Source organism: Chiloscyllium punctatum, chromosome 14, assembly GCF_047496795.1.
Source record: "Chiloscyllium punctatum isolate Juve2018m chromosome 14, sChiPun1.3, whole genome shotgun sequence".
In the NCBI taxonomy this organism is placed as follows: Eukaryota; Metazoa; Chordata; class Chondrichthyes; order Orectolobiformes; family Hemiscylliidae; genus Chiloscyllium; species Chiloscyllium punctatum.
In genome coordinates, this window is record NC_092752.1 from 18590235 (window position 1) to 18604719 (window position 14485).

The 14485-nt window shown below is 40.6% G+C and overlaps 1 protein-coding gene across 7 annotated transcripts in view; it reads right to left on the reverse strand.

Annotated features, from left to right (window-relative positions):
- The window catches only part of LOC140485645 (E3 ubiquitin-protein ligase RNF170-like), a 46934-nt gene that overhangs the window by 16346 nt on the left and 16103 nt on the right, over positions 1-14485 (reverse strand). For all 7 annotated transcript variants that reach the window (XM_072584008.1, XM_072584006.1, XM_072584004.1 and 4 more), the window contains 2 exons: positions 12696-12804; positions 5229-5302 (listed from right to left, as the gene is read on the reverse strand). In XM_072584008.1, coding sequence (XP_072440109.1) covers positions 5229-5302; positions 12696-12765 — 144 coding nt within the window. In that variant the 5' untranslated portion in view covers positions 12766-12804. The remainder of the gene's footprint in view (positions 1-5228; positions 5303-12695; positions 12805-14485) is intronic.

The window sequence follows — 14485 nt, forward strand, 5'->3', positions numbered from 1 at the left end:
ACCAAAAGTCAAACAACCATGCATTCTGGTAGGTGACTGCACACTTCATTTCTTGAATGAAGGAAAGTGATGACTTTAGGAATTCAACCTAAAATTCTTTGCAGGACCCTCCCTGAACTTAGCCATCTCAGATCAGCACGGAGGACTGTTTCATCAAAGACCATATTAAGTTCATCGAGTAGGGATTTACATAAGCATTGCTGAAGGACACTTGCTCGAGTCAAGTTTATAACCTTAACAATACCTTTCATTACATGAGAAAATGTAACTGCACTTGCTAAAGCTTGCTGGTGTCCTATACAGTAATTAATGATTATTGATAGAAAATCAGGATCATTTTTGCAAAATACAACATAGCCTGCACTAGCACCAAGCATAGCTAGTATACCATCAGTTGTGATGGAAATCAGTTTCTTGATTGGAATGCTTTTGAACAGCTTACTTTTTGAATTTGTTGTAGATATCCTCACCGCTTATTCTCTCTTTCAGTGGCATATATGCAAAAAAATATCCTCTTTAGTTATTAGGTCCTTAACAATCATCTGCACAAAAATAATCAGCTGAGCTGTGTTGGTTGTGTTGATTCATTGAACTGTAGTGAGAAGCATTCCCAGTCCTTCAGGTCCTGCTGTACTTGCTGAAAGACACCTTCAGACTAAGATTCTATTTATGTTGCTATTGTAAACAAACACACAAAGCAAATGCTCTTATCTTTTACAGTTGTGAACAGAAATTTATTTTACGTGTAAGTTGGACATTTTCGAGTTTCTTTTTAGATGGTCCAGGTTCATCAATCATTATTATTCCTTCAACTTGGAGCTCTTCACTCTCCTCTTGGTCAAGCTGTAGATAGGCCTCTGGATCCATGCCTCTAGAAAGTTCAGAATGTTGCTGACAGTTGTCAAGTGTGGAGAGATGGAAGGTCAGTTGGTTGCAATTTGTTTCCAGGTCACTTGATTGGCTTATGTTTAAGAGATATTAGATGTAAGATGTGACCAACATTGTGTGATTAGATAAGCAGCTGAAGCAATACAGAGAACGGGTAGAGCAGGACTAACTGAATTGTTCTTCCACAAATATGACGGACAGAATAGTCTCCTAGGTTTCCAGTACTAGCATCACACATCAGTCTTACTATATTTCAAATTCATTTAGTCGAAATGGTGGTAGAGTAGGACACTCAAACTGGAGTTTCTCAGCTCCATCTGTTTATTTTCCATTTCCTTCCCTTTGTTCCCCCTTTCTCGTGTATTCCCCTGATGTACAGTGGGCTGAAGGAATGGAGCGGAGCAGGCTGGAGGTCTGAACAGAGCAGGGACGGCTGATGGGCCCTGAGTGGAGCTGGGAAAGCCAGCAGGCTGGATGCTCAAGCGGAGTGGGATGGATAGAAGACTGGGGACTGGTGCAGTGGTCAGCAGCTTGCTAGCCTGGCCAGATCATGTGTGGAAGCCCCCTATCCTGAATTACTGCAGGCTGTAATGCATATCTTTTTAACTTTATACCTTATTTTTTTCTAACTTATTTGATTAATAACTGTAAGTAATATAACTTATTTCCGTTGTTTTCTCTAGTTTGCAGCTAAGTTCTGTACCTAGGTACTTAGTATCCAAAATGGTGCCATGTGAGGCAACATTGTAAACTTTTCACTGTATTCTTCTACTTGAGTACATATTACAATTTTATATTATACTTTATTTTGCAATGCTAATAGAATAAGTTTAGTGGTGGCAATGATAAACAATCTGCACCAAATGGAAACATGATGCAAAAGCTGGCAAAGGATTTACTTTTCTCTTGGGGCCCGGACATCGGCAGGTGGTGAGATGAACTCTCAGAGATACACGAGACAAGGTTAAAAGTGATGGTCAACCGCAGAGAAAGTGAAGCTTCTGGAGCAAATGTAAAACCCTAATACAAAGCCAAAAAGGGATATCATGAAGGAATGGAAGATTTCACCATTGAGTTCAAAAACTGTTCTGAAGCACAAGTCAAATAACTTGGAATAAGGAACAGGATGAGAATGGCTGCCTATTCTGACATTGGCTATATTAACAGAGCTTCTCCAAAGTCAGCTTGAGCAGAAAACATTCCCATCTCCAGTCTATTCCTACAGGCAAAGACAGCCCCCAGCATAAATCCTGGGGTACAAGGAGTCCATCTACAGCATTTGATGGCTAGAATGATTTAATATCCAGGCACGGCATCATCTTCCACACAGTAAGCAAAAGGGTTACAGCAGCAACGACAGAAGCTTGGCTGCAGAATGGTCTCACCCAAGTCCAAGATAAGTATGACCAGGAGAAATTTTTAACACTGATGAAACAGGATTGTTTCATCTGTCTTTATCCAGATTGCTCTTTGATATTTAAAGATAAAATGTGAAATTGTGAAAAGTGAAGCAAGGAATGAGTCACTGCTCTGGCCTACACCAACATGGGTAGCACTGAAAAGTTGCTGCTTCTTACTACTGGAAAGTTGATGAACCCATGTTGATTTGCAAATGTAAAGACACTACCCATCTTAGAGGTTAATAAATTGACTTAGGCAAAAGAATCAAAGATTATTGGGGGTAGATAGAATGTGAAATTCAGAACACAAACAGAAACCACCAATGACTATACTGAATGGCAAGGCAGGCTTGGAGGGCCAAAATGCCAACTTCTGTTGCTAATACATCTATTCATATACAAGTCCATAGGATGACATGAAGCATTTTTGAGGCACACATCAGCAAAGTGGACAAAATGTATCAATGGTGATTAGGAAACTGAAAACTCACTTTTGAGGCTACTGATCTCTTAGGTCCATTTTGGAAGTTACGTTCATGATTTTAAAAAAAAGCACAGAAGATGATGAAGCCACAACCACCAAACACTTTTGCCTATGCTGGGTTCAAACCTGTGATGGATGTGCAAGATACCAAAGATCAAGAGGAATGGAGTGATACCAACTCACCTCACTAATTCTGCCCCAGGAACAAAGCTCTTCCTTAACAACATTGCTGCCTCACAGCGCCGGAGACCCGGGTTCAATTCCCGCCTTAGGCGACACTCTGTGTGGAGTTTGCACATTCTCCCTGTGTCTGCGTGGGTTTCCTCCGGGTGCTCTGGTTCATCAGCAGATCTAGCTTAGCCACATTGAACTCTAGTGTGTTTTCATCTCCTCAACCAAATGCTGCCATTAGAGTCATCGAGATGTCCAGCAGAAAACCACACCCTTCAGTCCAACTCGTCCATTATCAGCACTTGGCCCATATCCCTCTAAACCCTTCCTATTCATATACCGAAACCAGATGCCTTTTAAATGTTATAACTGTATGAGCTTCCGCCACTTCCTGTGGCAGCTTATGCCATATATGCACCACTGTGTGTGAAAAAATTGCCCCTTTTAAGTCCCTCTTAAGTCTTTCCCCTCTCACCTTAAACCTATGCCCTCTAGTTCTGGACTCCCCCAGCCTAGGGAAAAGACCTTGTCTATTTAATTTATTCATGCCCCTCATGATTTTAGAAACTTCTATAAGGTTACCCCTCAGCCTTTGACATTCCAGGGAAACCAGCAAGTCAAACCAAACAACCCTAGCAACATCCTTATAAATCTGTTGCAGAACCCTTTCAAATTTCATAACATCTTTCCTATAAGAGGGAGGCCAGAACTGCACACATTCTTTCAAATGTGGCCTAACCAATATCCTGTACAGGTGCAATATGACCTCCCAATTCCTATATTCAGTGGTCTGACCAATAAAGAAAAGTATACCAAATGCCTTCTTCATTATCCTATCCACTTGTGACTCCATTTTCAAGGAACTATGAAGCTACACTCCATGGTGTCTTTGTTCAGCAACACTCCTCATGACCTTTCCATCAAGTGTATAAGCCCTGCCCTGATTTGCCTTTCCAAAATGCAGGAATCTCACATTTATCTAAATTAAATTCCATCTGCCACTCCTCGATCTATTGGCCCATCTGATCAAGATCTCATTGCACTGAATTAACCTTCTTTGCCATCAACTACACCTCCAATTTCAGTGTCATCTGCAAACTTATTATTACTTGAGGATTATTTTGGCGAGTGAGGGCGATCTATGTTCTCCTTTTTATTACCCTCACCTTTAAGACCATGAGCAAGGACCTCCTAGATTTGATTGTCTCTATAGTTTCTTCGCCACCACTGTCACTGTCCTTTCCAGGCTAATCTCTTTCTAAAGATTCACCCCGGATTTCCTCCCCATTTGACTGTTAAGCCAATTACCTTCCCTGGCTTAAATACTTACAATATTGGTAATTGCCTTCGTTGTCAGGGTTGGCACACCATACAATTAACATCAGTTCCAACAAGAAAAAAATGTTTATTGTGGATAAACCACATGACCATTTCATTATTAAATATACATGTTTCCATCAGTTAATGCTTTATTACAATTGTAGTCACAGAAATTATGACAGTAAAAATTTTGCTTGCAAGAATCTCGGAAAAGAAAGGATTGTGGCAACATTTTGCTGAAGTGGACAGATTTATTAAATAGTACGGGATTCAAAGGTTATGGGTAAAAGAAAGGAAAATAGAGTTGAAGATTATCAAATCAAACATGATCAGGGATGTACTTTTGAGGCTTTATAAGGCTCTGGTCAGACCACATTTAGAATTTTAACAGTAATTTTGGGCCCCATACCTCAGGAAAGCTGTACTGGCCCTGGAGCGGGTCCAGAGGAGGTTCGTGATTATGATCCTAGCAATGAAAGGCTTAACATATGAGGAACGTTTGAGGACTCTGGGACAATGCTCAATGGAGTTAAGAAGAATGTGGGGGCTCCTGATTGAAACTTACAGAATACTGAACGGCCTAGACAAAGTGGATGTTGGGATAATGTTTCCGATGGCAGGAGAGACAAGGACCCAAGGGCACAGCCTTAGAGCAAAGGAAAGAGCCTTTAAAATGGAGATAAGGAGAAACTTCTTTAGCCAGAGAATGGGGAATCTGTGGAATTCATTGCCACAGAAGGCTGTGGAGGCCAGGTCATTGAGTATATTTAAAACAGAGATGGCCTAATTTCTGCTCCATATGTCTTATGGTCTTATCTTACTGAATGGCAAAGATGACTCAATGGGCTGAATGAAAATATCCCTTCTCCGATGTCTTATGGTCATATTTCTATTTTTAGCACATTAGGCCATTTCTAATCAATTTTGTATCCTTTAACATAATTAACTGACTTTATTTGTCTTACCATTTGTCTGCAGATGGGACAATTAACTGCTCCCAACCACGTGCCATAAGTCCAATATGCAACAATACAGGAACCTAAGGGGGAAAAGAAAAGGTATTGTCGCAGATAATTATATACTTTTTAAACCCCACCCCCAGTTTGGGGTAACAAACTTAGCACAAAAATATAATCCATATTAATTTTAAGAATGCTTTTCTCTCTCAGCTACTAGATCTGTAGTTCAATGTTGTTAACTTAAATTCAAGCCTTAAAGCAGAGTCAACTACCAATGCATAAGAAGTGCATTGATATGCTCTTCACATTTTCAGGATATCCTGAACCATTTTATAGTCAATGGATCTCTGTTGAACTATAGTGCAGTCTTTTTTGTTATAGTTATTTATATCCCGAATGCTTACTCTTCCTTTACAATAACAAAATCTGGAAAAGACTGCATCTACTGTACAATGTTGGTGTTCTTCATATTTCAAAATTAACATTTGGTTTTCCTTTAAATAGAATGTTATCAGCATGGAAATAAAAAGGTAAGTTTATTTATAACTTGTACTTAGAATTGAAATATAATTGTTCTTCAAACTAAAATATTTATTAATTTAGTTAAATTAGGTTGGGACTGTTAAATAAAAGCCATTAACCTGTTTGTCAGAAGAATGTAACAATTGCTTTGTCAGTGTTTCTTGTGTGATTAAGAAGCAAGAGATCAGACAGAATTACAACAGCTGGTAAGAGATTGAGTGAGTTTTAAATGATGGGTAGAATTACACACAAAGATGGCACAATTTAAAAAAAAATTGAAATATTTGCTAAGTATTTTGATTTCTCCAATGCATTTCCCCTGATTGAAAAGGTGACTTACTTCCATGTGTTTTGGTATGACTGGATACAAAATCTCAGCTTATTTTTAAAAAGGTTAATCTACATGAAAGTTGTATACCCCCTGCATTATTTTTCTATTTCTTACTGTGTATTTTTACATTGACTTTAGGAGATGTGTTGATGTTTTCAATTTTTTTTGAGGGATGTTGATATCTTGAAGAATCACTTGGTCAGGGTTTACTGCAGTGATGTGTACCTTTTGATTATCCAGAATGTTTGATCAACTGGCCCACTCCTGGTCTCATAGGTACTGGTTAATAAAATGTTTGCTGAAGTAATTTCCAGATTCTTATTTAAATGAATGCTCTGATTTTTATCCTAAAAATCTTACTCTAACGCTGCAGAATTTGTGTTCAGTTAATTTCGTTCTTTATATCACTTTTTTTTCCCGGATTCATTTTGAATGATTTTTGGATTATGGAATTTGATTATGCTTCCCAATCGAAATGAAACATGTATCCTCTGTGCACAGCTTTATGGTTTTAAAAATATTGAACATTTCCTGCACAGCAATGAGTTAAACAAACCAGTTCAATCATCTCCTTAACACCCATTATCCCCTTGAGTTAGCCAGATAAAATTATATCCTAGGCTCCTGGTTTTCTATATTTGTAAATGCCAGAGAATATTGGACTTGATCATTCTCTGGTTGATGTTCCCCTAAAGAGGTCAGAACTTCAATTTCTGCATGATATGTGGGTCAATAACTTTTAAAGATCTGTACTACTTTTAATATATTTGGTCATGAAGGAGCCTAAGTTCCTGTTGATAACCCAGTTTCCTACAGCATTCAGGTATTTCCGATATAAATTTGGTTAAAGTCTCCAAATAAAATCTATTTTAATATTACGTGTTAGTGTCCTAGACTAGGTTAAGACAAAGTGCACCTTCAGGTCATGTTTTGATCTTTGCATGTCAGCCAAACACCTAAAGAATGGCAAGGCTGATACATCAAATTTGCGAACTAAGACAAAGGTACAGAGTGACTTATCCTACTAAGCTTAAAATTTTATCGAAGTGTTTTTTCAGCATTGCTGGAGTAGAAAACTCATGAAGCAAACACACCTCAGTATCAAGAGAATCTCCACCTATCTTTAAATCTTTAAAATGATAGAAACAGCACACTCCGAAATCTCAAGGACCATGGAAAAGATAAACTAACTCATGATCAGCATAATTAGCACACCTGGAAACATTCAAAGAAGGTCAGACTACTTTTAATGAAATCCTGAAGCTAGGCATTAACAAGCTCTTGATAATGTATCACATACAAGCCAGTCTTTAAGGTGAGATTAAAACTGCAGACTAATTTTCCCTCTCTGCTGAACACAAGACTTCAGCAATTGGACATCAAGGATGGATTTCCTGTTGCCCTGACCATAACTGTCCCTCAATCATTTGCATTTGGTTATCATTTCAATGCTGTTTGGAGAACATTGCAATGTACAAATTGGTTGTTGTGTTAATCATCATTACAAAAGGTATCCTTTGGTTGGAAAACATTTTGGAATGCTGAGCCAATGAAGGTATAATACAAGCACAAGTCTTCCTTGTTTTACTAAGGTAAAACTCACCATTTTCATTCAACTTATCAAGTAAACTTTATCCAATTTTGATTTGCATATTGTACTGTGAATTTTCTAACCCTGTGCAATTTTTTTCATGTAATTCACTCATAGGATGTGGACATCACTAGTTGGGTCAGTATTTATTGCCTATCTCTAACTGTCTTCCAGAAGGTGCTGGTGAGCTGCCTTCTTGAACTGCTGCAGACCATTTGGTGTCAGTTGGGTTTGGGAGGGAGTTCCAGGATTTTGACTCAGCCACACTGAAGTGATAGTGATATATTTTCAAGTCTGGAGGGTGAGTGGCTTGGAGAAAAACTTGCAGATTATGTGTTCCCATCTATCTACTGCTCTGGTTTTTCTAGGTGCTAGTGGTCGTGGATTTGGAAGGTGCAGTCTAAGGAGTCATATAGATGTACAGCACGGAAACAGACCCTTCGGTCCAGCTTGTCCATGCCAACCAGATATCCTGAATCAATCTAGTCCCATTTGCCAGCACTTGGCCCATATCCCTCTAAACCCTTTCTATTCATATACCCATCCAGATGCTGTTCAAATGTTGTAATTTTACCAACCTCCACCCTTCCTCTGGCAACTCATTTCATATATTCACTACCCTTTGTTTAAAACAGTTGCCTGTTAGATCCCTTTTAAATCTTCCCCCTCTCACCCCAACCTATGCCCTCACCTTAGAGAAAATACCTTGTCTATTTGCTCTATCCATGCCCCTCATGATTTTATAAACATCCATAAGGTCATCCCTCAACCTTTGACGCTTCCCGGAAAACAGCTCCAGCCCATTCAACCTCTCCCTATAGCTCAAACCCTCCAATCCTGGTAACATCCTTGTAAATCTTTTCTGAACCCTTTCAAATTTCACAACATTCTTCCTGTAGGAAGAGAACAGAATTGCACACAGTATTACAAAACCAATGAACTGTACAGCCGTAACATGACCTCCCAATCTTATACTCAATGCTTTGACCAATAAAGAAAAGCATACCAAACTCCTCCTTCATTATCTTGTCAACCTGTGACTCCACTTTCAAGGAACGATGAACCTGCACTCCAAGGTCTCTTTGTTCAGCAACATTCCCCAAGACCTTACTATTAAGTGTGTAAGACCTGCCCTGCCTTTCCAAAATGCAGTACCTCACATTTATCCAATTAAACTCCATCTACCACTCCGCAGCCCATCTGATCAAGATACCATTGTACTCTGAGGTAACTTTCTTCGCTGTCCACTACCTCCAACTTTGGTGTCATCTTCAAACTTACAAACTATACCTCCTACATACACATTCAGATCAATTATAGAAATGATGAAAAGCATTGGACCCAGCACCGATCCTTGTCGCACACCACCGTCACAGGACTCCAGTCTGAAAAGCAACCTTCCATCACCACCCTCTGTCTTCTACTTTCAAGCGAGTTCCGTATCCAAAAGGCTAGTTCTCCTTGTATTCCATGTGATCTAACCTTGCTAACCGGCCTATCATGAGGAACCTTGCCGAACGCCTTACTGAAGTCCATATAGATCACGACCACTGATCTGCCCTCCTCAATCTTCTTCATTACTTCTTCAAAACAACTTAAGTTAGTGAGACATGATTTCCATTCACAAAGTTATGTTGACTACCTCAAATCAGTCCTTGCCTATCCAAATCCATATAAATCCTGTCCCTCAGGATACTGTTCAACAACTTGCCCACCACTAATATCAGTCTCATCGGTGTATAGTTCCCTGGCTTTTCCTTACCACCTTTCTTGAATAGTGGCACCATGTTAGCCAACCTCCAGTCTCTGGCACCATGCCTGTGACTATTGATAATTCAGATATCTCAGCAAGGGGGCCCAGCAATCACTTCCCTAGCTACCCAGAATTCTAGGGTATACCTAATCAGTTCCCGGGGATTTATCCATATTTATGCAGTTTAAGCCACCCAGCACGTCCTCCCTTGTAATTTTTCAAGATGTCACCAACTATTTCCCCACATTCTATATGTTCCATGTCCTTCTCCATAAGAAATACAGATGCAAAATACTCATTTATTATCTCTCCCATCTCCTGCACTTCCACAGATAGGGTGCCAAATTGATCTTTGAGGGGTCATATTCTCTCCCTACTTACCTTTTTGTCCCTAAATGTTTTTATAAAATTCTTTTGAATTCTCCTTAACTCTATTTGCCAAATCTATCTCATGTCCCTTTTTGCCCTCCAGATTTCCCTCTTAAGTACACTCCTCCTGCCTTCATACTCTTCTAAGGATTCACTCGATCTCTGCTGTCTATACCTGACATATGCTTTCTTCTTTTCCTTAATCAAAACCTCAATTTATCTAATCCAGCATTCCCTACACCTACCAGCCTTGCCTTTCACCCTAACAGGAATATTCTGTCTCTGGACTCTCGTTATCTCAATTTTGAAGGCTTCCCATTTTCCAGCCGTCCCTTTACCTGCAAACATCCATCCCCAATCAACTTTTGAGAGTTCTTGTTTAATATCAACAAAATTAGCCTTCTTCCAATTTAGAAGTTTAACTTTTAGATCTAGTCTATGATTTTCTATCACTATTTTAAAACTAACAGAATTATGGTTGCTGGCCCCAAAATGTTCCCCCACTGACACCACAGTCACTTGCCTTATTTCCCAAGAGGAGGTTAAGTTTTGCACCTTCTCTAGTACTGAATCAGAGGATTTTCCCGAGCCTAAGTGAATTTCTGCAGTGTATCTTGTGTGTAATACACATTGCTGCATCTGAATGTTGGTGGTAGAGGGAATGAATGTTTGTCGATGTGCCAATCAAGCAGATTACTTTGTCTTGCTTGGTGTCAAGCTTGAGTGTGTTGGAATAACACTCATGCAGGCAAGGGGAGAGCATTCCACCTCACCTTGTAGGTGGCTTACAATCTGTGAGGAATCAGGTGGTGAATTACTTACTGCAGATTCCTAGCTTCCGACCTGCTCTTGATAACCCACAGTTCTTATATGGTTAAGCCAGTCCAGCTTCTGGTCAATGGCAACCCCCAGGATATTGATACTGGAGGATGCAACGATGCTGATGGCTTTGAACATCAAAGAGTGATGGTTAGAATGTCTCTTTTTGGAGATGACCATTGTCTGGAACTTTTGCACACCATTAAAAGAAACACTTTGACACTAAAGAAGGAAGTGAGGAGAACTGGGCTTCTCAAAATAGTCTGACTTGGTCTCTTTTGTATTAGTAGATCACAAAGTTTCTTGTAAAGATCAACTCGGATATTTAGCTCATTTTATATTCAAGTCGTGTCACCATTCCGAAAGTCTTTGATTGGGAGATTACTTTCTATCCATCAAAGTTCTCTGTAGAGTTTAGAATGTCTTTAAATATCAAAACAAATGCTTCAATGCTACACTTATAGCCGTCAGATCTTTCATGAAAATAAGCGAATCAAAGTTTAAACTAGCTGTTAGCTACAGATAACAATATGAACAATGGATCTATCCAGACAAATAAGATGGAATGTATATTACATACACCAATAGACAGTCACTAAACTTACATTCCAGGAGGCTATCCCAAAGAGAGTCCGGATAACCAGCATGTCAATGGATGAGATTATATAAAATAAAAACACCTTTTATCAAATTGTTGAGTTCTTCAACAATGAACTAAGTTAACTAGGAAAGCAAATTACTGAGGATTTTGAAATCTGAAATGCAAATAGAAAATGCTGGAAACACTCAGCAAGTCAGGCAGCACCTTTGCAGACAGAAATATTCTGATAGCCTTGCATTAGAATCTGCAACATCAAGTCTCTCTCTCCCTATAGGCTCTGCAGATTTACTGATTATTTGAACATTTTCTATTTTTGGTTCTGAATTTTGACCTATCCATCAGACTGGTTACTCCAAGTCATTAATTTGTCAACTGCAGGAGTCTAACCCTAAACTAACATCTCAGTCAACATTATGTTAATCTTCAGCTTTGGTTGTGTCGGCCAAGATAAATTCTGCCAAAGTTTTATTAAGAATGTGGTTAGTGATGTGATAATGAGCAGATTCTGTGTTCATATTAAAGAATTGAAAAACAATTTTGTTTCTGATGTTGAGGTAAGAATAGATATTGGTCAGTACGGGGGATAAATTGCCTTTTCTTCTTGAAATAATACCATAATAACTTTTGCATCCATCTGAAAATGCAGATGGACCCACCCTTGGTTTAACATCTTGTCTGAAAGATAACAGTTTGTACTGTTCCCTTAATGCTGCTCTAGAATGTCAGCTTTGGCTTTTATTTGCTCAAGCTCTGGAACCTTGCAGTTCAGACTAAAGAGTAACCATTGATCCATAGCTGTCAATTTTGTTTAAGCTAAAGAACACAGATGCTAGACTTAGGAAAGCTGTTAGAATACAATGTGGAAAATGCAAGATAATACAGACTGAAATATGAAACATGCAACCTAAATGGTGAACAGGAGCTCACTGACAATTAGAGAAACAAAAGCTATTTAGTTGTCTCTAATGGCCTTGCCACTTCTACCTCTCAATTTGCCTAACAATCACCTTGGGTTATCCAGATGATACAAGAATCACTGCACCCTAAGTACAATTCATTAGTAGTAAAGTTTTAAGATATGGGAATGTTTTAAAGGAAGTTCTTCCCTTATCAGTGATAGTTATTGGAAATTGTATTTGGTACAGAGCTTTAACGGAAACTTTGTCTGGGAGAGAACTTAGCCACGATCAATACTGCAATGGGCCATAATTTGTTGTTTCTACCACTTGTTATAGACTCTCTGAATTTTAAGTTTGTACACTTTTTGCATGGCAAGTCACTGAAAGTGTAAGCTGAAAACATCAGTGGGGGAAACTAGACATATGAGATCATCGTGAACAGGACAAGCAGATGTGTTTCTTTTAGATTTAAGATAACTGCAAATATTTTTTTAAAAAGTGATATCCTAAGTAATTTTCATTACTTGACATATGTGGAGTTTAGCAGAACTGTGTCAACAAAAAAAAATTACTTTCATAATGACATACCACAAAACAGGTGACCACAGTTGGTTTCAACAGGAAATGCAGCTTGCTGTAAACAGACTGGACAGGACATATCTGTGTAGAATTGCTGCCTATCCCTTTCAAATCCATCCTGTAACAACAGAAAGAAAATCAAACAATCTACTAAGTAACCCATGTTTCTAGAATCAGGCTTGGCATGCTGCAGTAGATTTGAGCATTGTATCAAATGGGTATACTGATTGGCTGTCCTTTCTGATGCTGGAAAAGCGCAGCAGGTCAGGCAGCATCCAAGGAACAGAAGAATCAACGTTTCGGGCATAAGCCCTTCTTCAGGAATGAGGAAAGTGTGTCCAGCAGGCTAAGATAAAAGGTAGGGAGGAGGGACTTAGGGGAAGGGGTGTTGGAAATGCGATAGGTGGAAAGAGGTCAAGGTGAGGGTGATAGGCCGGAGTGGGGTGGGGGCGGAGAGGTCAGGAAGAAGGAGGCGGTGCTGAGTTCGAGGGATTTGACTGAGACAAGGTTGGGGGGGGGGGGGAAGGGAAATGAGGAAACTGGAGAAATCTGAGTTCATCCCTTGTGGTTGGAGGGTTCCTAGGCGGAAGATGAGGCGCTATTCCTCCAACCTCGTGTTGCTATGGTCTGGCGATGGAGGAGTCCAAGGACCTGCATGTCCTTGGTGGAGTGGGAGGGGGAGTTGAAGTGTTGAGCTACAGGGTGGTTGGGTTGGTTGGTCCGGGTGTCCCAGAGGTGTTCTCTGAAACGTTCCGCAAGTAGGTGGCCTGTCTCCCCAATATAGAGGAGGCCACATCAGATGCAGCAGATGCAATAAATGATGTGTGTGGAGGTGCAGGTGAATTTGTGGCGGATATGGAAGTATCCCTTGGGGCCTTGGAGGGAAGTAAGGGGGGAGGTGTGGGCGCAGGTTTTGCATTTCTTGTGGTTGCAGGGGAAGGTGCTAGGAGTAGAGGTTGGGTTGGTGAGGGGTGTGGACCTGACGAGGGAGTCACGGAGGGAGTGGTCTTTTCGGAACGCTGATAGGGGAGGGGAGGGAAATATATCCCTGGTGGTGGGGTCCGTTTGGAGGTGGTGGAAATGACGGCAGATGATACGCTGTTCATGGAGGTTGGTGGGGTGGTAGGTGAGGACCAGTGGGGTTCTGTCCTGGTGGCGGTTGGAGGGGTGGGGCTCAAGGGCGGAGGAGCGGGAAGTGGAGGAGATGCGGTGGAGGGCATCGTCGACCACGTCTGGGGGGAAATTGCGGTCTTTGAAGAAGGAGGCCATCTGGGTTGTACGGTTTTGGAACTGGTCCTCCTGGGAGCAGATACGACGGAGACGAAGGAATTGGGAATATTGGATGGCATTTTTACAGGGGGTAGGATGGGAGGAGGTGTAGTCTAGGTAGCTGTGGGAGCCGGTCGGTTTATAGTAAATGTCCACGTTGATTCGGTTGACCGCGATAGAAATGTAAAGGTCTAGGAAGGGGAGGGAGGAGTCTGAGACGGTCCAGGTAAATTTGAGGTCAGGGTGGAAGGTGTTGGTAAAGTGGATGAACTGTTCAACCTCCTCGTGGGAGCACAAGGCAGCGCCGATACAGTCATCGATGTAGCGGAGGAAAAGGTGGGGGGTGGTGCCAGTGTAGCTGCGGAAGATGGACTGTTCCACATATCCTATGAAGAGGCAGGCATAGCTGGGGCTCATGCAGGTGCCCATGGCTACACCTTTGGTTTGGAGGAAGTGGGAGGATTGGAAAGAGAAGTTGTTCAGTCAGTCGAAGGAGGGTGTCAGTGGAAGGGTACTGGTACTGGAAGGGT